The sequence below is a fragment of the Opisthocomus hoazin genome, chromosome 3 (assembly GCF_030867145.1).
Source record: "Opisthocomus hoazin isolate bOpiHoa1 chromosome 3, bOpiHoa1.hap1, whole genome shotgun sequence".
Taxonomy (NCBI): domain Eukaryota; kingdom Metazoa; phylum Chordata; class Aves; order Opisthocomiformes; family Opisthocomidae; genus Opisthocomus; species Opisthocomus hoazin.
Window position 1 is genome coordinate 108,547,313 of NC_134416.1, and position 26,041 is coordinate 108,573,353.

The 26,041-nt window shown below is 39.8% G+C and overlaps 1 protein-coding gene across 3 annotated transcripts in view; it reads left to right on the top strand.

Moving 5' to 3' along the window:
* Positions 1-26,041, top strand: part of LYRM4 (LYR motif containing 4) — an 80,704-nt gene that overhangs the window by 2,292 nt on the left and 52,371 nt on the right. For all 3 annotated transcript variants that reach the window (XR_012763539.1, XR_012763538.1, XM_075417201.1), the window contains exon 2: positions 18,201-18,321. Coding sequence is in view for 1 of the 3 variants with exons in the window: in XM_075417201.1 (XP_075273316.1) it covers positions 18,201-18,321 (121 nt within the window). In the remaining 2 variants the exon portion in view is untranslated. The remainder of the gene's footprint in view (positions 1-18,200; positions 18,322-26,041) is intronic.

Genomic DNA, 26,041 nt, shown 5'->3' on the forward strand with positions numbered 1-26,041 from the left:
GATGTCATCTGGTAGTACCAAATTTTCTTCTACAACCCAAAAGAACTTTTAGCGCCGTAACTGTGAAGAATAATGTTCATGTCTTAAAGTAACTGAGGTCACCGCTGACAGCCTTCAGACTAATGCCGCACAGCAGCGTCTCCAGAGTCCTGCAGTAAACATTATGGAGTGCTTGGAGGCCCAGATGTGTGGGCCAGGTTTTAACAGCAGGGAGAGAATTTAATAGACTATAAGTAATTTCATGTCTGCCCTTCTGCCCTATTACCCATGCAGACAGGCTGAGGAAGGAAGGGTGATTTGTACTGGAGGAAAAATCAATATGCAGAGAGGGAAGATGTTAGGTTTTGTGTCAGAAAGGGGGTTCTTAATGAGTGTACTGTTTTCTTCTGCTTGGTTGATGAAAAAGTAGATCCTGTGATGGTTTATAACATGTCAGATTATGGTCTCAACTAAATTGATTTGGGGGAATAATATCTAAATAGAATTTCATTTGTGATTTAAATAATGGATTTATGTTGTGTCTTTTTTGGTAAGGAAAACAAAACTATTTCGAAACTTGTGAAAGCTGTTAAAATGCATCTGGTTGCAAACGAGGAGAATTTTAAAGATTTTTGTTTAACATGACTGAAGCTCAGTGGTCAAAACTCATGGGAATTGAGTGGAAGAGGGTTTTCTGTAGAAGGGCAGGACTGGAGCACACTGCCCAAAGAGATTGTGACATCTCCATTTTTTAAGGTTTTCATGACATGCTTGACCGAACAGCACCATGGCTGACCTGACTTTGTTGGGGCCAGGTCAGCTTCAAGTGGGACATTGGGCTGGAAAAGCTCCACAGATTCTAGCTAATCAGCATTACTATAATTTTCAGGTCCACAACCTTCCTTGGCCTATAGAGATATTAACACTGACTAACAAGCTCTGGGAAACATCATATGATGTGCTTCCAGCTGGTCTCCTGTCTAATTCTGTAATTTCTTGTAGTTATGAGCATTGTCAGAAGCTGTAAGTCTCTCTGTTGGAATTTTTCTGCAAATAATTTCTTTATGGTTTTTTAAGGTATTTCTTGATTTATTGTATATTTATTTCGGTTGTCTGTTATGTTCTCTGTTAAGTGGTGGATGTTGCATTTTTATTTATGATACATTTTTTCTTCTAAGAGCAAAACCGAGCAGAAGAAGTTACACTGTTTTTTCAGTGCCAGTTGCTCTTCCTGCTTTGAATGATATAGTTGTTGATCTGATTTTAGGGAGTTGTAGAACAGCTGAGGTTGGAAGGAACCTCCAAAGATCATCTGGTCCAACCTTTCATGGGAAAGGGAGCCTAGGTGAGGTTATCTAGCACCCTGTGTCATATCTTGAAAGCCTCCAGTGACTGGGACGCTACCACATGCCTGGAGAGGTTGTTCCAATGAATGGTTGTTCTAACTGTAAAAACATTTCTTATGTCCAGATGAAACATCTCCCAGTGCAACTTGTACCCCTTGCCCCTTGTCCTCTCCATGTGGCTCCTTCTGAAGAGAGACCCTCCATCCTCTGTTGTAGGAGCCCTTTAAGTACTGGAATGCTGTGATGAGGTTGAGCCACCTCTTCTCCAGGTAGAAGAGTCCTAACTGCTTCAGTCATTCCTCGTAGGGCGGGTTCTTCAGCCCTTTGATCATCTTTGTGGCCCTCCTGTGGACCTCTCCAGTCTGCCAGCATCTTGAATCATGGGGACCAGAACTGGTCGCAGTACTCCAGCTGCAGCCTGACGAGCACTGGGTAGAGTGGGATGGTCACGTGTCTGTCTCTCCTAGTAATGCCCCTGCGGATGCAGCCCGGGATCCACTTTGCCCCTGTTGCTGCACGCTGCTGCTCATGTTCAGCTGCTTGTCCACCAGGATGCCCAGATCTCTCTCGGCAAGGCTGCTCCCCAGCCGTGCGGATCCTAGCCTGCGCTGGGCTCTTCATGATGTCCTCCCAGGTGCAGGACCTTGCACTTGTCTTTGTTAAACTTCGTACAGATTTTGATTTAGTCTTTCTTTGAAAGATTTTATCAACATAGAGAAAATCTTCATTTCAAAAATCTCAAGGTGCTTATGATAAATATGGCCTTTTTGTTTTGGATGGAAGTTTAGGAAGTAAAAATTCAGGGGTTCCACTGTACAGGGTAGAACATATTCTTAAGATGTCTTTAGTCTTCTGACGTTAAAGCTGTTACTCTGGAAAAAAAGTTTGTGATTCCTGTGTTATTGCATGAAGCTTAATGTCTGAATTTAATGTAAAAGTTTGGTGAGACAAGGTTTTAATATTAGAACTTATGTTTGTAAAGTTTGAGGTCTTTGGCATGCATGAAATCAGGGTAAAGAACAATGATAATCACTGAAACAAAATGCGTACTTTTTTTTTTCTTCATGGCAGTGAGTTGCTCTTCCCATAAGTCCAGATGGGTCTGAAAAGTCTCTTGTTCATAGTCAGTGTCATTAAATTTGGCTCGGATGGTCAGGTATTCTGTGTGTGTAGAGGTAGTAACTGACTGATACTTGTAAAATATAAGCTAATCTGTGTTTTAGAAAATATTTCAGCTGACAATCAGAGCTGTGTATGTCAAGATTCAGTCTGCATTTTGCAAATAGGAAAATGGAAAAAGGAACAATGTTGGATGCCAGCTGCTGATACGTAAAGATTGATCGTGCCTTCTGATTAAACACAAAAATAAACAGAGCTGTCCTTGATCATTTGGACAAGGGATCTCGTTCAGCAGTGCACTATTTCTCGTTGTTTCTGTTGCTGTTCCACTGATGTTAGTCTCTTCCGTTCTGAGACTTCTTGGTAACTGCTCCCTGAATCAAAGTCCTGCTCAAATAGCAAATGGGGTGATCAGCTTTTTAGGCTGAGGTGAGGAACTGGGTCATAGCAGTATTTTAGCATACACTTTGTTATTTTAATTTTCTGCATGCTTAATGGCAAGATTCTTAGATACTACGCTCTAGAAAAAGATGTGAAATTGGTATACAATATTCTTTAAACATAAATTTAACACGAGATATTCAAAATAAGTTCTAAATCTGTTCATCCTTTCATTTTCCAGATGGAATTCCAATTCTTTATTTTTTATGAAGCAGCATGAAAAAATATTTCATGCTTCTATTAAATCCTGCCTCAACTTTCTGCCTTGTTTGTTTTTATCTATCTTCCATGTGTTTGTTTTTCGTAGAAGCTCACTTTATTGCCCTCTGTAGTGTCAGAGTTGTTTGAGAATGAATGCAACCTTGGAGGGAAAGTTTGGAACACATACATGGCATACAGAGTTCTGGAAAATTTGAAATTTTGTAGTTGGAAGACAAATGAGTGGGGGCTTCCTCAAAAGACTGATTAATGGACTTGTTAGTTCAGTAAAGGCACCCAAATGAAGTAAATCTGATGTGGTTGTTATCCAGTACATGATTTGCATTCTTTGTATAGCACAGTAGAAGAGGGACATTTTTCTTTTTACGTAAGATTTAATTACTAGTAGAATTTGTTTGAGAACTAATGAGAGTAATAGAAAACTTACTGCCTCTGGCAGTGATTCATGCCAGGAGACTTGCATATTATTTCTGGTAAATGAAAAACACTTTGTAATGTAGTAATAGTTTTTAAGTATTGAAATGCTGTCCTAGCTCACCTCCTCCTTTCCTTAGTCTTGGATGCGGCTTAAACATTTAGTTCCTCGCTGTATCCATCTGTATGCTGCCCTTGATGAAAACATGCTGACCTCGTAACATCAAGACTTACTGAAGACACGGTAGACCCAGTCTATTATTTCAAGTATTCTTCAGAAGATCAGAGTTCTGCATTTAAAAAAAATCAAAGTAAACTTGCAAAAGAAAAAAAAAAAAGAAACTGCAGTTGACCAGGCAATGTTTAGAACCACTGCATGGGTATTTCTGAACTACTGCTTTGGTAAAGCTCTTCCAATGTTTTCTGGGCTTTGCTGACCAAGAAGGTAGAGTCCTAGATTGTACGTGGTTGTCTGCTTTTCAAAAAAAAAAAAAGAGCTGTGAAAAGAAAACTTTCTTGATTGTTTTATTGCATGTGTGAATACTTGGACCAGCCATTCCATCACTGTTTTGCACAGAGCTTAGGACAGAGGATGTCCTGCATGAGAGTATTTCTTGGGTTTCTTCTTGATATTGTAGTTCTTTCTCAAAAATCAAGATGCCACAAATCACTCAGACAATATTCTAGCTAGGAGGATGTTAAGAAAAGTGGCCTTTTTCTCTGGTGTTTTTCCTACTTTTTATTCTATTCTTTTCCTTTTCACCTGATCTCTGTATAAAATTTTAATGTTTTTCTCAAGTTGCAGTGTACAGCTGAACACTTAGTATGACAAGAGTGGAAGAATTCAGTTGTGTTCAGATGCTGTCTTCCTTAACAAAATGTGTATGAAAAGAATCTTTTCAGTGTTCTTCAGGGAAATTTGAAGGTCCTGTGCTAACTTTTTAAATTAGTAGTAATTGCATAAATCACATTCAAATATTCTAAGGAAAAGAAGCCTATGCACAAAGTAAATAAGACTTGTGTGTATGCATGTATGTGTGTATGAGTATCAAGAGGTCAGGAATTCGCTTCCGCTCCATCCCAGTAATCCTTCTTCAGAAATCGCTGTCTGAAGGAAGCTTTGAAGCCATCGTGGAAGATAAGAGGAAGTACGATAGGTGTTTTAGTCTTATTAGAAATTAATCTCCATTGAACTGTAGTGAGCTTTTTTTCCTTGAACTCAATGGCATTTAGATCAAAAGACATTTAACTTAAATTAGAAAATGCTGATTTATAAGTTGACAGAATTAACTATTTTTTAACATACTTTGAAAGAAACTACTACTTAAGTAAATACAGCTCCATGAACATTTTACATTAAAACAGCATGCGATTCAAAATGTCTTGTGGGATTCTGAATATGACAGCAGGCAGAATCTCCACAAACTTCATTGCCAGGTCTTGACACTCACATTCTGAGTCTGCTTGTCTGGCGTATCCTGGTCTGGAACCACTAAAGACCTGTTTCTAAATTATGAGCTTGTATAAAAGTAAGATTGTCTTATTTTAGCTGCCAGGAAAAGTATGTGTTTAAAAAAAAAAATCTTTCCTTAAAACTATAATCAGTTTTACTATATTGGCAATAATCACTAATCAATGATGGTATTGAAGGTTGTGTAATTGAACTTAGTTCTGTGACTTGAAGTGCCTAAGAGAATTATTTATTGCATCCTGTGAGGTCAGTCTTTACAGATTTGTCTCCATCTTTGTCTTGCACAGCATGTGATTTCTGCTAACTAGTATTTACTTGCAGGATAAATGGTATTTGTGCTTGGTAGTATTTATTTACAGGCATTATTAGTTTCTCCAGCAAACATACAGATGATCACAATGCTCAGTTGCAGTCCCAGGCAGATGTAAACATCTGTTCATCATTTGCTTAGGCGGGAGAAATGTGGACACTGCTTTTCTCAGAGCCTTGGTGTTGGAGAAAATCACTTTATCTTGTGGATAGGCACCGTCGATGGTTACATGCTCAGTGAATGTTAAACGCTTTTCTGCAGACTGTTAGAACAGCGGTGAAAGAGTTAAGTGTAGCCGGGTGTTTCAGAAGCCAGTGTTTATTTGCATTGTTAATTACCGTTAAGAAAGAGGGGATCTGAAAGTTGAAGGGTCTAGGTAAAATTCATCAAATTTCATGAAGTTTTATATTGAATCACTAATGTAATTATTTGTGAAACAATAGTTCGTTCATTCATCAAAATGTGTCTGCCTTGGTAATCAATGTTTTTATTTATTTAAATAACATTGGACTGCTTCCTTCTCGGGAAGATGTTGTAAAGTCAATAGAGCTCAAATGAAGTGCTGAAGACGTAGTACAAGCTGCAGTACGTCCTAGATGTTTATAGCTTGAATTATGGTCTTGCTGTCAAATAGAAGCACGTTGTGTTGCTGTGAAACTAACCTGCTACTAAGTTGCAGAAAACATCATTGACTGACGGCATTTTTCTAGTCCAATAAATTAGTAAACAGGTTTTCAAATAAATGGTCTTTATATGTAATCTAGTTTTGAAGGGAGGAACATTTATTGATTGATCTAAGTGATTTTATCACTGTCCAGAGTAAATTAGATGTCTCACTCCTAACGCTTTTTCCCCTGACCTGACTAATTTACAGTATGAAAATAAATGTTCAAATGTTTTGTTTACAAAATGATAAGAAATGTATTTCATGTAGACCTCTGAATATGTTTCTTGATTTCCAGAGCTATTGAGCACACTTCTTACTAAATTTGTTAATTTATTATTTTCAGTTTGTAATTTATATTAAAAATGGCTGCCTATTATTTTCAGATTTTGAATGTGAAGATGAATATTTATCAGACTGGTGGTGGCACCTTCAGAGTCGCCTCCAAAAGCGTTGGGAACATAGATGAACATAGTCCTGCCAGCTGCAGCAACGCAGTGTTGGGCAAATGAATATACTTTGCTTATATACTTATACAGAACTCCTCGTTCTGTGTACTGGTGGCAGTACTTACTAACCTACATGGACTCTGAGGCTGGATTGTGGGGTCTTATTTCCCAGCTATTTGTTGGAATCCTTGAAGGAGAATTTCTCTATCAATGCGAGTTATTGCTGCCATTAGCTAGGGACCCGGTGCTGCTGCAACTGCTGTGGGTAATTTGTTCCGAGATTGGAAACCTTTTCTGGTACCCTGGGGAATGGAAGGTCATGTCACATGTCAAAGGGAAGGCAGTCTGCTCTGCTCGTAAAATGTTATACTGAAAACGTTGTTATGATAAATAGACCACTCTTCATACCTCTTCTCCTCTCCTAATATCTCGTGCAATAACCTTAGCCAGTACTGGTCTGTGTTACTGAGTTTTAAGCCAGATGTTAATTCTACATTTGGAGTAATTGTTACCCGAGAGGAACTTCTTGCAGATATGTGCTTCTGGGAAGGAAAGGAGTTGGTGTTTGCTGTGTGTTTGGTTTTGTGGGTTGTTTTTTTTTCTTACTTGCTGTTAAAGGACAATAAGTGCTACCATCACTCATATGAGTGATATTTTCTTGGGACTTTTAATTAGCTGTTAAGTATTATCTGGAGTTTTTTGTAGCGTGTTTTTAGCTTGAAATGCAGAACCTTTTGTGATATATAAATGTACCAGTCTGAACTTACTCTTGTTCAATAAAGTATTAGAGATATATGCTACAGAAATAGAATAAGGTGTTTTGGTTTTTTCTCCTGCAAAGTGTAAGCCTCTAAGAGAGACTGTTAAGACATTGACTGGAAAACTCTTAAAATTACTGACCTCTGCCTTAGCTTTATCTTCACCATTAAATTTTAACATCTGAACTTAACATACTTAGGCTTGACTAGATTAAAAGACAATACTTTGTCAATGTTTCACTTCTTGGAGAAACAAAACTGAGCTCTCTTTGTCTTCCTGGATATTTCTGATCTCCTTTTCTGTTACAGTGTTTAGATTAAACTGCTTCAGTGCACAAAAGATCTGTCAGCAGGTTTATTGAATAATTTCTGTTCGCTGGACTGGCATAGCTTAAGCTTCAAATTTAATCTCATTTTTCTGTCTAATATTAAATTCCGTGTGGTCTGGTCAGATCAAAGTATTGCATTGTATGCTGGAATTTGTTTGGAGACCACATGCACCACCGTTTTAGAGGTGGAGGCCATACGTAGTCCAGAAGAAACGTTTTGACTGGTAGACTCTCTTAGCTTCGTAATTGGCAGAGAGGTCATCCATCCTACGTTGGTTTCTAGAGTAAGTGTAGGAAAAATAACAGGAAAATGGGTGTAACCTTTTTTTTGTCTTTTATGTGAAGTAGCTTTCAAAAGTGCTGTATTATTTCACTTGGGATTCAGTATTACTTTGGTTCATGTTACTTCTGGACTCCAGAAAGATACATAGCAATATAGGTCCTGAGAAGCTGTATTTATTTTACTGGAGCTAGCAGAGGTCTCTGGGTATGTCTTAGCTGATCGTTATGCTCCAGAGATCGAGCTGTGGGCATATCGTTCCATAACTAGCCTGCCAAGGGTCTGGCTGTTTTCAATGCTTGTTTGTGCTGACAGCATCTGGGAGGTGCAAGCCGTGGAGAGCTGTACAGTGTGGAAAGACATGGTGGATAGTTCTGGCACATCATGCCTGGTGTGTAGAGGTGTTTCATGATTTGTGGATGAAGGTCATCTGTGTGTGCCTCAAACTCCAGTCTGCCTCTCTGACATGGTCTGTGAGTGAACCAATCACTCAGCTTTGCCAAATGCAATGTTCTTCTCCCTTCAGACCTTGCCTCTCTTCACCCATGGTTCCTTCTGCTCTTTTACAGTGTAAGAGGCTGCATCTGATTTCCTGTGGGGATGAAGTCACACCCAGAGTTTGTACCCACTGCGTTTCTGGGTTACTGTTTTGCTCTTGGCTGAGGCTGGGGTTTTCAGCCCCTGTTTCTTTTGTGCTGGTGTTATCTGTAAAGCTTGTGAAGACTTCCATATCCTGTAACTAATTAAATTTAAAAAAATACAGAAGGAAAATCTAGTTCACTTGCCTTGCTGTGCCTTAGGTAGCATTCATAGTGTACAAAACAAGCTGCATTTATTTTTTTCTGAGCCTCTGGTAACATAGTCACAGTAGTTTGTATCTGAGCTTCCTCAAATATTTCATATATTGTCCAAAGGCACTATATTTACAATCCCAAATGTCTCAAAATAATATTCAGTACTGTGATGTACGCACAAAGTAGGACTGTGATTGTTATGCATTCCACATTTGTTTTAGGGTCTAGATTTGCCTAATAAGCTTTGCATCTATAAAATTTTTCTATGCTGCTAAGCATTATATTGTAATTTCAGATATCCATCATTGTTGTCACAATTGATGTGGCAAATCTGCTAAGCTAAACAAGCAGTGCTTTGCTATAAATGAGCAAAGGTCGTTGAGCTAGATGGTGATGGGAGGTCCTGTGGGGGATGTTTGTCACTACTGAGTTACCAGAAACAAAGACTTTTGGATAAGCTATTAAGCTGATAGAAATGGATGAGAGGATAAAGTTTGGAGAATAACTCTAATATTCCAAATCTTGTAACTTCTAGGGTGTTGTCTATTAGCAGATAGAACAGGTGGTCTGTTACTTCATATGGATTGTTTAATAAATTCTATTTATTGTTGTCTTTGTCATGAGATGACTGGATCCTGTCTAATTTCAATGTATTTCTTTTACTAGATTCATTTTGGACCTATGATGCTTAAATTCTTCTTTCTCAAAAAACACGGGTTTACTTGAGCAAAAATCAAGATGCAAAACTAATTGTCTTTACTACTAGAATCCAAGGATCACTTCTGCAAAGTAAAACTTTGTTAGGAATCTGTTCTGTACACTCAGAATTACTAGCCTGTTGAAATGACCAACAAAGCTTCACCTCAGGTAACCTTCAGAGAACTGTTGCTTAAAGCCTCTCATAAGTCGAAGTATCTCATTTATTATTTTAAAACTGTATGCTGTCAACGTATTTGTGATACTTGATCCCTTTTCTCTTCTAAGGAATTGGCATTTTTATCATTTCCATATTGAAAGAATAATAGTAGACTGTACTAGTAATAGTAGTAACTGTAACTAGATATTTACTAAATCTAAATGTTTAGTTTCAGAAATAATGGTGTGCTTCAGAAATGTCCTATCAAAATCTCATCATCATGCAGACCTCCAGACGCCACATTCTAAGAAGCTAGAGTATCCCAAGACTTCACTCCTTGTTGCTTGGCCTCTAAATGAACAGTTACAGTGGCCAAGAGGCACGATACGGTCAGCTCTCTTCAGGGCACCCAAGTCACAAGCTGAACTACGGCTCTTCATAGAATGGAGGGTAACCCGTAGCCATGCTGAAGAGGGAAATTTTGGCCGCAGCGTTGGACTAAAACTCTGATCTTTCCGTAACAGTACAATGGGTTTTGTACTGACAGTTCACAGCAGGCCAGGCCTTTTTTAAGAACTGTTCAGAAATAGCAGCACAGCAAATGGAATGGTATATGTCTGCCTCAAAAGGGAGAAGAGAAATCGGCCTTGTCAGGACTTGAACTTGTGGTTTCGAGGCATTCCCCAGCTGGTAATTGGACTGCTGACAGCTGAGTGTCCTGGTGAGCACTTGGCAGGGTCTTGGCAGTGAAAGCTTAGCAGAGAGCTGTTTGTCATTTCAGGCCATCGGGACACTTCTCGTCGGTGGCAAAATCTGTTTCGGGTTCCTGCAGCACATCCTTGCCTGGTGCCTCATTAACTGAACAACTTCTTTGATTCAGTCCTTCACTGGTAGCCCCCTTTTTATAACCTCTTCCGCAATATAACATCGCAGTTGCAACTCCAGTAAAGATGAAAAGAATGCTTTCATTTGGACATCTTTCCTTTTCTCTTTTAACCCTGACCTTCTGAAAAGCACTCCCTTCTGCAGAGATTCTTTACACTTAGAATTAAGCCATTAGCTGTTCTTATTTTTAGAAGCATAGCAACAAAAATATGTGTTTCAAAGAACTGCAAAAATAGTCATAGTTAACTATGAATAGCACTGATAGTGTTCAGGGACCATGAAGAAGGTAGTGCTTGGGAACTGAGGGTAAATCACGCCTGACCAACATGGTTGCCTGGATTTGTGAACAAGGGGAGTGCAGTCAATGTCCTTTACCTCTGTTTTAGGAGGGCTTTCAACACTGACTCCCACAATGTTCTTGGATACAAGTTAGAGTGTTATGGTGTGGATGGATGGACAGCCATGGGTGGGCCTTTAAGACTGGTTGGATGCTGCAGCTTAGAGGATCGTAGTTAATTGGGTCTTCAGGAGCTGATCCTGGGACTCATCCTGTTTCACATCTTTATGAATGACCCAGAGGAAGTAACAGTGCTTGCTCATTAAGTTTGCAGATGATACCAAACTGGGGGGCTGGACAGTGTTCTCAAGGGCAGGGGTACTGTCCAGAGGGCCCTCAGAAGGCTGAAGGTATAGGCCAACAGCAACCTCATGAAATTCAGTAAGGACAAATACATTGTCCTGCACCTGGGAGGGAGATGCCCCAGCCACGGAATGGGCTGGGGGTGGACTGGCCAGGGAGCAGCTCTGCCAAAAAGGGGCTAGGGTTCCCAGCAGACAGCCAGCTGTGTGCCCTGGCAGCGAGGAAGACCAAAAGCATCCTCGGATGTGTCAACAGTTGCTCAGCTGGCACACTGGGGGGAGTGGTTATCCCCCTCTAGTCTGTGCTTGTTAGACTGCATCTGGAGTACCGTGTCCAGTCTTGCCCCCACCCCACACTGCCGTGCAGGAGAGACATGGATAACCTGAAGCAAGCTCAGCAGAAACCACCAAAGTGGTTGGGGGCTGAAGCGCTTGCCCTGTGAGAAAAGGCTGAGGGAGCTGGGCTGGTTCAGCCTGGAGAAGAAACAACATTGAGGGAACCTCGTAGCAGGCAGTACCTCAAAGTATCCAGAGGTGCCTGGCAGGAGAACCAGAGAGAGCAGATGTAAAGTGAAGGAGGAGAGGTTTTGGGGCTGGTTTTAGGGAAAAGCTTTTTCCACAGAAGGACAGCCGAGCAAATGAGTGTGTTGCCCAGAGAGGTGGTCTGGTCACCATCCTGGTTTTCAAGACCTGGCTGGACAACGCCGTGAGTAGCCTGGTCTGATCCCATCGCTGACCCTCCTTTCAGCAGGAGATGGGACTAGAGACCTCCTGAGCTGCTTTCTGACCTGAATAATTCTGTGATGCTGTTGATCAGGTGGTCGTCTGTGCCCTCTGCTTTGAAATGGGTGCAGGCACAAACTGATGACAGGATGCAGTCCGAAGAATAAGTCCTCCATTCCTAAAAACAATTGCAAGTCTGTATGTATAAACGTGGGGAGGCATTTTCCATTTTTGGGTTGGTTAAAGAAAATGAAAGGAAACTATTTTGAAATAGGCATGCATGTTAGAAGCTTTTTCTCTTTCTCATCTAGGGCAACTTGTGCTGAGAAGATTGGAGTTTTTATCAGAGCAAGTTTTAGAGATATGGGATGCAAAGTAGCAAGATTTGCTTTAGAAATAAGTTGTTACAAATCCTTGTATCTGATCGTACAGTATCCACTTGGCCACAGTCACCAGGTCACTCACTCAAGTGTGTTTTCTTACGCTGTCAACAAATGTCTTGGCATTTATGGCTGTCCAGTTGCTGAACTTTTGAAAAATAGGTTTCTGAAATGCTGAAGACAATTTTTCGTGGGGAGAAAAAGCGAGCAGTAGCTTTTCTATTACTGTTATTACTTCCTGTAATGGCTCACTATAGCATTTCCCCCGTAACAGAAGGGCTTAGGTCTCCATATTTTTGTCCCTGCCCTATATTCTTTCGGGGCAATTCTCTCACATAAAGTATCTCTAGTGCTGTTCTTTTCTGGACATATTTCTTGGCGATTCCATTGGAACTCATGTTTGGTATATGAACAGAGAAACCAAGCAGTGGCTTGTAGGTTTCATTCTGTAGATTTTTTGGATTTGTGATTGATTAGAAAATTCAAGGAAATAATACTGGATTCACCAACAGTCCGTGCTAGAAAGATTTTTTTTTTTTTTTTTTTTTTTTTGATACAAAGTTTTCCAGCTTTTTAACCAATGGCAGATTTTTCTGTGTCTGTCTTCCCCCCTGCTCCCCTCGCAGCTTCCAGCCACCACCCCCGGCTCCCCAAGGAAATCGAGGCTTTGCTTTGCTTTGTAGAGAACAGGCAGTTATCGGTACTGTGCTGTAACTTGAGGTGGCAGTGCTCAAAGCGTGTCTGGTGACGGAGTTTGAGGGATGCCTTGCGGATTAAAACTTGGCATCCACACCCTTCTGTTGGTCCTGTGTTTACCGAGACAAATCATAACTGCTTCCGTATGAAGTACTTGCCTCTCAGTCTCAAGCATACATTTGTTGTCAAATGTGTCTTTTTTTGGTGCTAAATGGTAATTGCCTGCAGGTTTTGCTTCACCCTTATTAGTGACTTTTAAGGAGACCTTTATACAGGAAAAAAGAATGTAAATGCATACAAATATGTGGAAATATGTATGTGTATATGTATAGGAATAATCCTTCCCTCTGAAGTAATTCTGTACATGGAGGCATCCTCACCAATACTAAAAAAATATTATGGCAAGCTAAAATTAATTTTCTGCAGATTATTTTTTTATTATGAAAACTTTCAATTTTTCAATTATATGTAATTCTGAAAATTTGGTTAGGCAAATCTCATCTGGTACACATTTTGCTAGTAATAATGGTAAATTCTGAAAATTGATGTTGTTGCTACCTTAAGTTAATAGATGTTAGTTGGATGGGAGAGGTGGTAAGAAAATACAGTTAGTGAAAGGGAACAATGAACTTATGTCAAGTGAGGGATCCTTTTTATTAAATAATATTGTATTGTGTATCATTATCTCATTTTTGCATATTTTGTCCTTAAGTAAAAGCATCATATACTTCATTTCAGAATTAGTAACCGCAGTGGGCTTCCTAGGGATTAGCTACTGATTGTTCACCTTAATTTATTATTGAGTCTAACTTAAGCTAATAAGGAAAAATGCATTTTACTTTATTTCTTTCTTTAAAGTCTTGAATATTCTAACTTGCTGGCCTCCTTGCTTGTAATCTGTTTTGTGTGCAGGGTTGCGTACCACAATCCTCCACTTCTATCTTTGTGTACGTGCTCAATGACTAATGATTTATAATAACTGTGAGGTTTCACAGTGTGTTGCCTGTAACTGTGATGTGATCCATTAATACATCATTTTTGTTCATAGTCGCAAAGACAAAACGCCAAAGCATTTATAAAGCTGTCTTTGAAAGATGACTTAACCCTGTAGCATGTTGTGAGAGTGTTAAATGCAAGGTGGTGCTGGGGAGACGTTGCTTGGCCAGGTTTATTTTGAAGGCATAGCGCGGTGTAGTTAGAAGCAAGCATGCCTGTGCAGTTTCAGCTTGTTTCCTTACACTCTACGTTAGCAAAGCATAAAGATACGAAAGTGAAAACTTGAAAAGGAAACTAATTTTTTATTTTCTGGTTGGGTGTGACATAAGTAAACATTTTGAAATGAAAATGTCTAAATTCCCCATGCAGCAATAGTTTTCTGAAGTACCTCTGTTGTGATTTAATTTACTTTAATAGTCATTGTTTCAGACTTCACTTCTTGTAGGCTTCATTTTTATGAGGACACATGTTAGGTTTTTGTTTGTGCTTCAGGGGAAGGAAAAAGATGAAGACTTTGCAGGTAGAGGTGAAAGACTGAGTATTAGGAAAAAGACGGTTTTCTAACCATAACTCTGTGGTTTTTACTGTTATTTGGGGGCACTGTTGTCTCTTAACGTTAGCAGGTTGTGCCCATTCCCTGTGAGTCTGTTGTAATGCTTTGGCCCTGGCATTGTTCTTGCATTAACCCCCAAGCACTTCTATTTCCTACTTCCATGCATCTGTTACCTTGCATAGCCATCCACCTGCGGTGGCTTTGGTCTGAAGCCATCACGCTGAATCTGTTACCCATTGAGTGCACACTTTTGATTTAACTGGGATTTAACTGAGTAACAGATGCACGTAAGTAGGGATTGTGAAAAGTGTTTGAGTGTGTGTATGTAAGCGAGAGCTAACGGAATATATTCAGCTGTGTACTCTTGCTTGGCTCCTGCTGTCACTAGCTTGCTAGATGGTCTTTGCAGAAGACAAAATCAAAGGTGGTCTCTATTAGAATTTCAATGTGCTTGAATGACAAAAGAAAATGCCTCGTTGCATCTTTTGGCCATATTTCAGTATCTGTTTCTGAAGAGTGGTGAAAAAATAGTAGGTTGTGAAATGCTGTTTGAGTTTTCATTTGCAGTGATGTTTCTTAATGAGCACTGCTGCATTCCTCGGACCTCTCCCAAAGGTCTGAAGGAGCTGTGCGAGGGTGCTGTACACAGAATTGCTTTCCCAGTCTGTTTCTCTGCAGTGCTTGATTGGTGCCTTCTTGCTGCAGAGTCCCCTTTGTCTGTGCAGCTTGCTGAGCCTCTCTGCGTGGGATCTATGGCAAACTGTGGCCATCTGAATCACTGCTGCTGCGTTCCCTCATCCAGTCCCATGCAGAGCTGATGGAGCTCACTAACCCAGGAAAAAAACCCAAAACAGAACAACAAAAAAAGAAGTTCATTCTTTTAGTAGCTTGGACTTCTGTCCAGTTACCAAGGACTGGCTCACCGCAGGGCCAAATATCAGACTGGCTGTGCTGGTCTGAGGGAGGCAGAAGGAGGGTTTGTGCCTACCAGGGAGGGTGGCAAAATTGCAGCAGCTCTCCTTCACTCACGTTGGCTTCAGCTTGTTGCAGTGCTGTGTGCCCTCAGCTCCTTTGTGCCAGCTTGAGTAAGGAATCATCCGTAAGGTACGGCAACTATGTCACTTGGTGGTGTGCTTTTCATCTGTCACTCTGTCTTCAGATAGTGCTTCTTTTAGGTTAGTGTTGTGAAGTTTTATGAAGATAGCTGTATATTCTCTGCCACTGGCGTTTCGAGCTATGCCTTCAGATGGTATTTGGTTGGTTTTGGTGTTTATGCTTATTGAGCTGAAAATACACGCCATTAGAGTGACTGATCAGCTGACCAGTCTGTTCAGCAAACAGAGGAACTTCGGAGTAATGCTCTTTAAAAAACTCAACAGCTCTGTGTCCGAATGGACAAATTCTTTTCATATGTGTTTGTGGTACGTGTTGCTACACACGTTACTGTACTTCCAAAAGAGCTGGGTTGTTCACGGACGTGCGACAATGTCACAGCCCGAATGTCAGTGTTAGATTTTAGTACATACTTAGTTCGGAAACTTTTGAAGAGAGTATTGAGGAGTACTCAGAGAGTATTGAGGTTTGAAATCGACACTGATCACAACAGTTGTTGCATATAAAAAACTGTTCTTTAAAAAAAAACAAACCACACACCAACCCCCAAACCTGCCAATTTGTTTATATAATTTTGAAAGAATTTGAGTGATGGTGAAAGGATGTTTTACAGTCGTTATAGTATTGGGTTTGAGCTTTAAGTTCAGCTCATCCTTATTTTAAGTGATACATTGAGTCTCAATGGGACCTTAGTAAAGATTAGAACCAGCATATAGAGTTAGGCTTTGAAGTGTGTTTAGAGAATACTGGAGAGGGATTGATGCAGTTGTAGAATCAAGATTGTGTTAAAGCCTATGTAACTTCTTTTGGATGTTAATATTCGTAAAGGTTTAAAGAAATTGTAAAAGGAAAAAACAGTGCATCTTTCTGACTGTAGGTAGAAACTGGTCTGATGATGTTTTCTAAGTATGTTTCTTTCTCAACCACTGTTGGGTGTAGTGAGAGAAAGAGAGAAAAATGTAACAATTAATGCACCATATGTCCAAAACAACAGAAAACCAGTCTGTAGGTGTTATACTGAAGAAGAATTTGGTTTAGTCCCAGCTATCTTTTTTTATGGAGACAGCATTTACTGATTTGTATTGCATTTTGAAAGACTTGTACCCAGTAATGGATACTTGCTGTTTGTTATTGTTGCTTTTTCTTTTAAGCTTAAAAAAAAATACATATATATAAAAAAGGTCTTTATCTTTTGGAAACCCTTCCTTTCTTACAGAAAATATTGTATATTTCTGTAGAGTTTAACCCTACATATGTACATGGGATGACTTGAAATCCATCCATTATCAAGCAACAAAATTACGCTCTGTCTTACTGATTTGGGGTTGTTTCCTTTCTGGAAGAAATAAGCAGCTTTCCCTTCAAATCTTGCTAGGACCGCAGCTGCTGATGAGAATGAGCTTCCATATTTAATAGCTTCTATTAACTTCACAGACACACTCACGCACCCCAGTGTCACATTATAGGTGAACAGGCCCTAATTAAAAGCACGCACCATCTGCCGGTGCGCGGCAGCAGGGTGGCACGCCATCACGGTGCCGAGCCCTGCGATTGCGGTGTGCTATGTATGAGCTCACGCAGAGAACGCGGGGCTGGGCTGGTGGGGGCCGCGTTAGGAGCTGCACAGCCCCATCTCACGGCACGGAGCCCCGCTGCCTGTTCCTCGCCCCTCCTCAGCCTTCTCCCCCAGTGGTGTTATTTTTCAGCATAGTCTTTGGAATTTTTTGATGATCGTGTTTCAGACAATTTTGTGCCTCGTGTTTGCCTTCTACACAAGATTGAAAACGTTTGTTGAATTGTTATGCTGCTTGTGGTGTTTGCAGCAGCCTGGTTTTTTCCCTTCCAGCGCCGCACATAGGGTTTTAGTTTCCGTAGTAAAAACAATACTGATGTGATGTGGGGGTAGGGAAGTGGGACCTTATCAAGACAGCCGAGCAGCATCAGTCTACTGCCATTTTTCCTTCCCCTCCCAAGCACACATCTAATGAAAGTATCGCTGCTCAGTCTGAAAATTTTATTTTAAGGTTGAAATTGGCCCTGTTTTATAGAGCCGTACACTACAGAGTGCCTAAAGGTTCTTTACTGGTTTGAAAAGAAAGGAGATATTTGGAGGTAGCTGCAGCTTTGGACCGTCCTCTCTGAAAGCAGAGATGGTAAGCTCTTCCTGCTTGCAGAGACTGTGCTGTTATCAGTGGGGAAGTGGATGCGGAGGTGTTGGGCTGAGGGGTGAAATATACTTTGTCAGGAGGGGAAAGGGGTGACAGGGAAGGAGCCCTTTTTTATTTTTTTATGGTTGGTCCAGCAATCTACCTTTGACTACTAGATTACAAAGTCAGAACTAGTAATAACATAATGTATTGAGTGGTTATTTCAATGGCTGTTAGAGTATGCAGAGTAAGAACTGTCACACTGATTCAAAATAATTTGGGGGATGGCTTTTTGGTTCTCAGGCTTTTTGTTATGTTCTTGAGCTTGGCAGTGTCCATACCGGGCATCCCACTGTATGTTTATAGCAAAAACAAGCAGCAATGACTGGACTGATAGGTCAAATACGAAAGTTTTCTGCAATAACTTCCTGTAAACCCACTATTTTTGATTAAAGAATCTGGTTTCTGTTTCAACTCAGGCAAAACAAGACCCTGAATAAAAAATATGTATATAAAACTGGGCAAAATATGTATGTCTGTGTATATGTATTTTTAAAAATTGCGTATTTTCAAGAATGTTGAAATGTCATAAACTGTGGCACACCTATGAATACACGTCATCTTATTGTTTGTGTTTAGAATGTATGCCATCAGAAGGATAAGAGATGCCTTCAGAGAAAACAAGAATATAAAGGATTCTGAAAAAATAGAAGAACTAGTAAATAAAGCCAAAGCAAACCTAGAGGTCATTCATCGGCAGGTACGTTTATTTCTCATTTTATCTAAGAGTTGTACATTCCTCACTTCACTGTCTTAGGCCGCTACAGACAGAAAAAAACAGATCCTTGCTCAGAACACCCCTGGATGAACAGCAGGTTTCGTATGTCTGAGTTGGAGAGGGTGGGAAATACCCGTTTATCCGTGATGGCTGCAATAGGGGAATTAGGGCTGTTTGTTCCCTTAACTGGAACAGGCCTTGCTGTCAAAAGTGTAAATGCTCTGCTGTTACCGTTTCTGCTGTTTGTTTTACTGTCTCTTGGCTCTGCTTCTCTGTTCTGCCCTAATTTTCCTGAGAGTCTGTTTGCTCCAGCTCGTGTGTGTTCGATTCCTGTGCTCACACTTTCCTCTTTCCATCATGGGTTTAGAAGGGTGGCTGGGACGCTCACTCCGAATAGTCTTGCCTTCTGTGTTTCTTTTTGCCCGCCTCCAGATACAGTGTTAGAACAGTATCAGAACAAGAAAATGCTAAAGCGAATGAAGTAAATGCTGGCTAGATGTGTCCAAGCAGGGCGAGGGATCTGTCTTTGGAAGAAGCTGAGTCACTGGTAATGTTCTCTCTGACTTTGAGTAGCATTTATAGCAACTCTGTTCCTTCCACTGGGTACCGTATTATTTAGACATGAATTATACTTCGTTGAACTTCAGATACTTTATTACTTATCATATGTAACCACTGTCTACAGTGACCCCTGGAAATTTGAAGAAAGCAAGCTTCTATGTCTGCACTTGCCATGCTTAAGCTATTCCTCCTTGCAAAATCTGCACTTACTGACACCGGTCAGAGCTCAGTAATACTGTTATTAAATATCAAAAGAATATGTACACCTGTTCCTCCATGGTCTGTTTTAACATGAATCTTTTAACAACCAGCAGGACAGTTAGCTGGATTTTTATTTCAGTAGGAAGCTGGGCCCTTTGATTTGGCAATTAAGTACGAATATTTTACTGCATGTTAAATTATTTCTTTGGAATTTCTTCTTCCAGGAACAGGTGTTGTTTTGTGCTGCCATAGCTTTGCTATCTTTTTTTAACCCAAACACTATTTTTGTATTTTAAGAGTTTCTCGAAGCAGCAGTTCGGATTGGATTAATTCCATGCAATAATATTTAACTGTTGGGGTGTGTTTTCTCATTTCTGTAGGTGTGAGTAGCATTTTCAGCTCTTCTTGTTGAGGTTTTATCCTGGAGAGCCTTGCTATTCAATATTCTCCAGGGGAGTATTAGAGGCTGGAGAAGACAGTGAACGAGGGGGTGTCACAGGAGAAGAGCCAGAGGTCACTGAGCTAGCAGTTAGATTGCTGAGTTCTAATTAGTAAATTTAGGTATGCAAAATATTTAATAAGTACAGATGGATTGCGGTCAATACTCTTATTTACTGCACTTAAAGTTAGGATGGGATACAAAGATCATTGCTTAAGCTTATTGTATGTATCTTAAATGTTACATGCATGGAAAAAATGCCACTTACCAACTCATCAATGTCTGGTGTCAGATAAGGGATCTCTGAGCCTCGAGGGGTGACCTTGAGGGGCGTCCCTACTCAAGGGGAGATCACCACCACGCAGCCAGATGCCGTGGAGCGAGAGCACAACAGACCCGGATGGCTGCGGATATTTATAGTGTGAAGTGGTTGATCTGTACTCAGATTTTCTGCTGTGCCCATGCAGTTTTGGCCATATGTCAGCCCAGTCTCCAGCCAAACTGGGATTTTCTGAGGCTAGTGCTGAGTTCTCACTGATAGGATTAACTTTGGTTAGGCCTACTTGCTGAGCATCTGCCTGGACTGAAGTTGTGTTCGTGCAAACAGGAGAAATACATCCGTCACAGAGGGTGGCAAAAGGCAAGAATGCACAGGGTCACATCCTGCCACTTACAGAAATTGGCATCGAAGAAGTAACAGTTTGTGGAAGTGGGATATCCCGTAGTAAAGTGCTACAGAAAATCTCTGCTGGGTTGTGACTAAGATAAATTCCTGTCAGCATGTCAGAAAATGTTATGTGCTGGTTGTAAGTAAGAATGTAAACACTGTATCTTTGATAAATCGGGAGAACATTAGTGAGGCTACCACTGACTGAGGTGTACTAAATTTATTTTTGTTTTAAAATACCTTAACTAGGACCTACTTGGCACAACTCTTATAATAGCAAGTAGTTCCTTTTTCTGAAAAGAATTCAATTTCAAGGTATCAAAGCACTTGAAATAGGTGGGAAATACTGTTCTTGCTTTATGGATTGTATCTGGAGTGCTCAAATGAGGATGCTGATTTGTAGTACCTTGATGTTCGGGGTACCCTGACTTCATGTGGTTAGGATTTGTCTCTCGCTGGTTCTGTGAGCCTAAATGTTACAAGGCAGTTCTAAATCAGATGATGGGTAAGTCTTGCTAAAATAAAAGCTTTCCAGCTTTTCTTTCAACAAAACATGCTTCTCCTGACTCATCTGGGCCATAATAAGTCTGGGACAGATGCTAAAATAAAACTCCTCTCTCCTGTCTGACTCCTGTGAACGCACAGATTAGCTTGTTACTGTAGACCCTGAAAAAAAGATACCATTTCTCTAAAACAGACTCTTGACAGGGCAGACTCTTTTCCTTCTAGCATGTGGGTCTTGTCTTGCACCTTTTATGAGGTTTTCTTTTAGCCAAAGATAGCCCCTCAGCATCAGGTAGGTCTTTCAGCTGCCTTGGAAAGAGTAGGAAGAGCAGGCAGGCTTGGTTAATCTGACTGGTACACCCGCTCGCTGTCCTTTGTGAAGTCGTTGGGCCTAAGGATGTTTTGTGTTCCTTAGTTGCCAGTGAACATTTTGATCATACATAAACACGTACGCGTGCCTGTACGTACACAAGCATCTCCAACAAGCATGCGTGTGAACAGTAGGCAGCTGTTCTTTGCGCTGCTAAAAATGTTGTGCGTGTAATTCTTCATTCAAGAAAATGACAGCACTGAAAGGTTAGACAGGATTTGTTATTTTCTTCTAGCAAGGATTCTGCTTTTTTCATCATACCGGCAGAACCATTTTAATCTGCTACTTTTTTTTTTTCCATTTTGCTACTTTGTAGTAATGGCAAAGACATTTTATAAGAAATACTTCTTGACTCAAGACTGAAAGAAGTCGTTGAGAGCCACATTTTGCTCTACCACGTAATACATAAATCTTACTTTAAAATGTTTTATATGTAGGTGTGAATTTTTCAGCTGGGAAGATGTTCAGAGTCAAAAAGAGCACGTAGGGTTCTAGTGTCCTGGAATAGCACAGTCTGAATTTTCAGAATGTGGAAGATCTCTCCACATATGTTTTAGTTTTGCAAGCATGGAAAACTAGTGTTTAATACAAATATATTATAAACAAACTGTTGTTAAGCAAACAACAGTAAGTACCTATCTTTCTGTTATGCGTTTGTTGTTTGGAGGGTATCTTTGTCACTGGGACATAATGCAGAACAGAATAATACAGAGCGGCCTCAGTTATTGCTAAACCTGCAGGGTTTTGCTGCTTTGTTTCAAATCTCAGCTATTTAAGGGGCTTCTCCCACATGCAAAACCAATCAGATAAAGCTAAAGTAGTTTTAAATTGAATCACAGTTTGGTATTCCGTGTGAGAATTTCTGGAAAAATATAGTTGAACAATAAGAAATATTAAAGTGTCCGACACAACCTCCCATTTTTAACGCTGCTAAAACAGTGAAGCTTAGGTTGAAGTATCTCTTGTGTGTCACGCTTGTAGAAATTTTCCAGACAAAGTATAATCATGCTGCATTACGTTTTGGAAGGGTGTATGTGTTTATCTTCTATGTTTGTGGGAGCAGCAGACAGTAACACACGCAGTGACAGAGTAGGCAATGGAACTTTTTAACAGAAAAATAATCTGATAAAAGAAAATTAGTTTATCAAGATAATTTTTTGACACAGGTGTCCCTGCAAGATTTGATGTTTGGGTAATAAGGATTATTTTTTTGAGTCATTCCCCCTCACCCCTCCCCCCAGAAAAAAGTTTTCTAAAAAACTGAGAACAGTTGTTCTTTGCAGAATTTCTATTATGTTCAGTGTCATCTCACTTTCAGCTGTAAAGCAAGAGATAAATGTTGGAAAAATAGCAACATTCTCTTAAAAGTAAGCTTTTCGTCAGGACTATTAAAAGCCTTAGCATCTACATTCATATTAATATTTACTTGCTGTCAAATTTAATCATGCTCCGTGGAAAAAAATTCATTCTTGCTCCCTGTTTAATTGAAGATCTAAGTAATGAAGTCATCTGACATTATTAAGACTTTATATTTAAAACTAACCAAGCATGATATAAAGTGCTTTTATTTTTAAATACAGAAGCAGTGAAGCAAGCGTGAGATGTAGCGTACATTTTTTTGCTAAGTTTGGGGGTGATTATGATGTAGCGCATCTTGGTATTGCTGACTTTTTCATAGTGTGTCGATAGAAATTAAATAACATCCCACTCTGCTGACAATTTGTTGTTACTCTAAAATCAAATTTATATTCACTTTACATTCTAATTTACGGTTTAGTCGTCAAAGTGACCATTGAAGTGTAAGGTTCATAAATAACTATTTCAGTCAGCCTAGTGGGAGATGTGAAATAGTGACAGATTACTGTCATTTGGTTCATGTCAGTCACTGTACAATTTGCCTGAATGCTATAAAAGTAGCTTTATAAAGCTGAAAAGTATGGAGGATCATTAATCTCTGCCTTAGTCCTCCTCTGCTTGTTATTGGTTTCGATTTAAAAATAGTCTGGCTAAAGGAAGGAACAGTTGTGATGCTTTTCTCAATGCTGTTTGGGAAGGTTTTTTTGGTGTGTTTACTGTGTAAACAGCACAATTTGTCGTGTCTTCCCTGTGAAGAAGGGCGTTGTGAGAAATGCATTCTCCCAAGGAAGTCTGAAATAGGAAGTTTTAAGAAGTTTTCTGTCTGAGTCTTGAGGTCCTTTGAGGATTATCGTAACAGCCATTCCCCAGCTATGCTCCAACGACTTCATTTGTGAGTTTCCATTGCTATTGGAATATGTCAGAGCTAGGAGAATTTGCTCTGAAATGTTACTGCTGTTGCTGAGATTCCAGATTTATAGAAGTCGCTTTGAAGATAGGATCATACTGAGTGTTTTGAAGTATTCGCTGTTTTTTTTGTGGCATGCCATCCCTCAAGTTTTGAACTGAAAATATAAAAGTGAAATTCAAAAAGCTATGTTAGACCTGTGTGCTTTGATTAAATCCCTGTTTTAATTTATAGGACATGTCTTTCTTAAGGTGCTCTTCCACAGTACTTTCTCCTTAGTTTTAGACTGGAAACTACAGATGTCTTATTGTCCAGCTGAGAAGGGTTATTTAGGTTTTCCTGACAGCTCTGGGGGCTTTGGTGTCAATTGTGTTGGTTTTGACCTCACACAACTACAGTATGCTCCAGTGAAATAGTTTCCATCTTTCACAATCTTTGTCCTTTTAAATCATCTCAACTGATGAGAATCATGGTTTGCACAAACCTTTAGCAGGGAGACAAGAGATGCAGCATGAGCAGTTAGGCATTGAGGACGTGTGGATCTGCTTCCTTTACATTTGGCTCGTCATCGGTGTTTTCTAAGGGACCAGATGAACTTTTCTTGTTCTTTTGAATTTGAGCTGTTCTTCCTCAGGCTTGACCTCTCTTAACTGTTCCCCTCAGATGTGTAGAAGAATGAAGGAACATGGTTTTGAAGTATGAGAATGCTATTAAAAAGGTTCCACTGATAATGAAAAATATTGAGTACTTGCAGCATTTTTCATGTTTGCAGCGTGTTGTAAGTACATTCTAAACTTTCCAGTATTCATTGATTATAGTAACTTTAGCTCCATTTCTTTTAATTAAATGCTTTGTTACTATGCCTTGATAAAAGCCTGTGTCATGCTTAGTGTGAGATTTTGGTCTCATATTTCTTGTGTTTCTCCATATTTCCCATTTCTAGTAAAAATTATTAGTATGGTCTTGTTTTGAAGTTTGTGTGAAATAAGAGTAGTTGAACGGTTCTTCTGGATCTCTTTTTTTTTAGCAAGCCAAGTACTGCACCTTCTTGAGGCACTCATCAGCACTCTCTCGTCTTAGCAAGACCATAGTTCCAAATTACAGTTGAATGGAAGTGGAGATGACACTGAATGAGTATACCAATACAGCACTCATTATTACAAACTGGTAGTAATATAGCTACAGCATAAGGAAGCGTGTTTCTGTTAATCAAAATAGTATAAATATTAAAGCACGTTTAATAAAAACTAGCAAAATAAGAAAATCCAATTAGAGTTACTCTAAAAAAACAAAAGGTAGAAGTACCTTAGGTTACTGCACCTGCTTTGGATTTTATTGCTCAGCCTTTGTGGTTTCATCAGCAAATACTCCCATTGTTTCCATAGTTCAGTTCAAGTAACCCTGTGATTGATTTGCAGCAATAGCAGGGAAATTAGTAAATGCCACAGTGTATGTGTTTCTGGACTGAAAGCAGATTGTTGAGCATTCAGGGGACTGGTACCAATGTACACAGTTGTGAGTGACGTTGGAATTGACTGTCTCAAGAAACTCCTCAACCTTCAAGAAATACTCTGCATCTGAAGGTACCTGTGTTTAAACTGCAAAGCGTTGTAGGCTGGATGCCTTAGCAGGAGGAGGTTCATTATGAAAATTCTTGTTAGAAGATTTAGTTTCAGGCTATAAGTCGTATTTCTGTCTAATTCTTATGAATATGTGAGGAAGTTGCAAAGTAGTGTATAATTTATTTGGTTGTTAGCAGCAGTTTGGAAGCCAAGAGGGAAGGCTAGCTGGAAAAGCTCTTTAAGCGCTCGGAGTGCAGGGTGCAGCACCCACCCGCTGTGCAGGACTCTGTATGACAGTGGGAAGTCATGGGCTCCTGCCGGCAGCCGGTTATGCCGGAGCTCTCATTCGGTTTCCTCTTGTCAAGTTTGTCACCACAAGGAAGTTTTTAAATCACAGATTAGTTTTCTGCTTTTCTTGAGAATCTCCTTGAATTTTATTTATTTATTTTTTATTATTTTCAGCTTCACAATGACAAATACCTGTTTTTCTACAAAAATGTATGGACTTACAGTTGTTGTCTAAGAGGAGTGTTCTTGGAAGTTTGCTGCTTTTTTACCAGTGGCATATATTTCTATTTATTACAGTTGCACCTACACATTCTAATCAGCCTAGAGCCAACATTACTCACAGACAGAACTATTCCTATCTCTCGAGCCATTTAGTTTAAAGCAAGTGTAGAAGCAGGAAGAAGTTTTCAAATGCCTCACAAGAGCAGGAGTTGAATGGTGTAATCAAGCAATGGACAGAGAGCCTGTTAAAACAGTTTTATCAAGTCACTGCGCGGTATCAGTTTTTGAATGTCATCACACATCTATACACTTTAAATACTTTTGATGCCATCTAGAATTTAGCAAATGGTTGTCATGAGCCTCTTGCATTTCTCTCACTCTTAGCCTGTTGCAATACTGGTAGTCAGTTTTTAATTGCTTTAGCAGATCGTGAGTTCTCACTTGATTGGTTCTTATGTGCATTCACCAAAATCATGCTGGAAGCTTGTGGCAAAGCCAAACACTGAAATGAAATCAGCTGACTTTGGTTTTTAGAAGGCAATGAGGGGATTTTTCTGTGGATATTTTTTTTGATTCCAGATCTCTTTGGGGTGATATTTTTAGATTTTTTTTTTTCCCTCAAGGT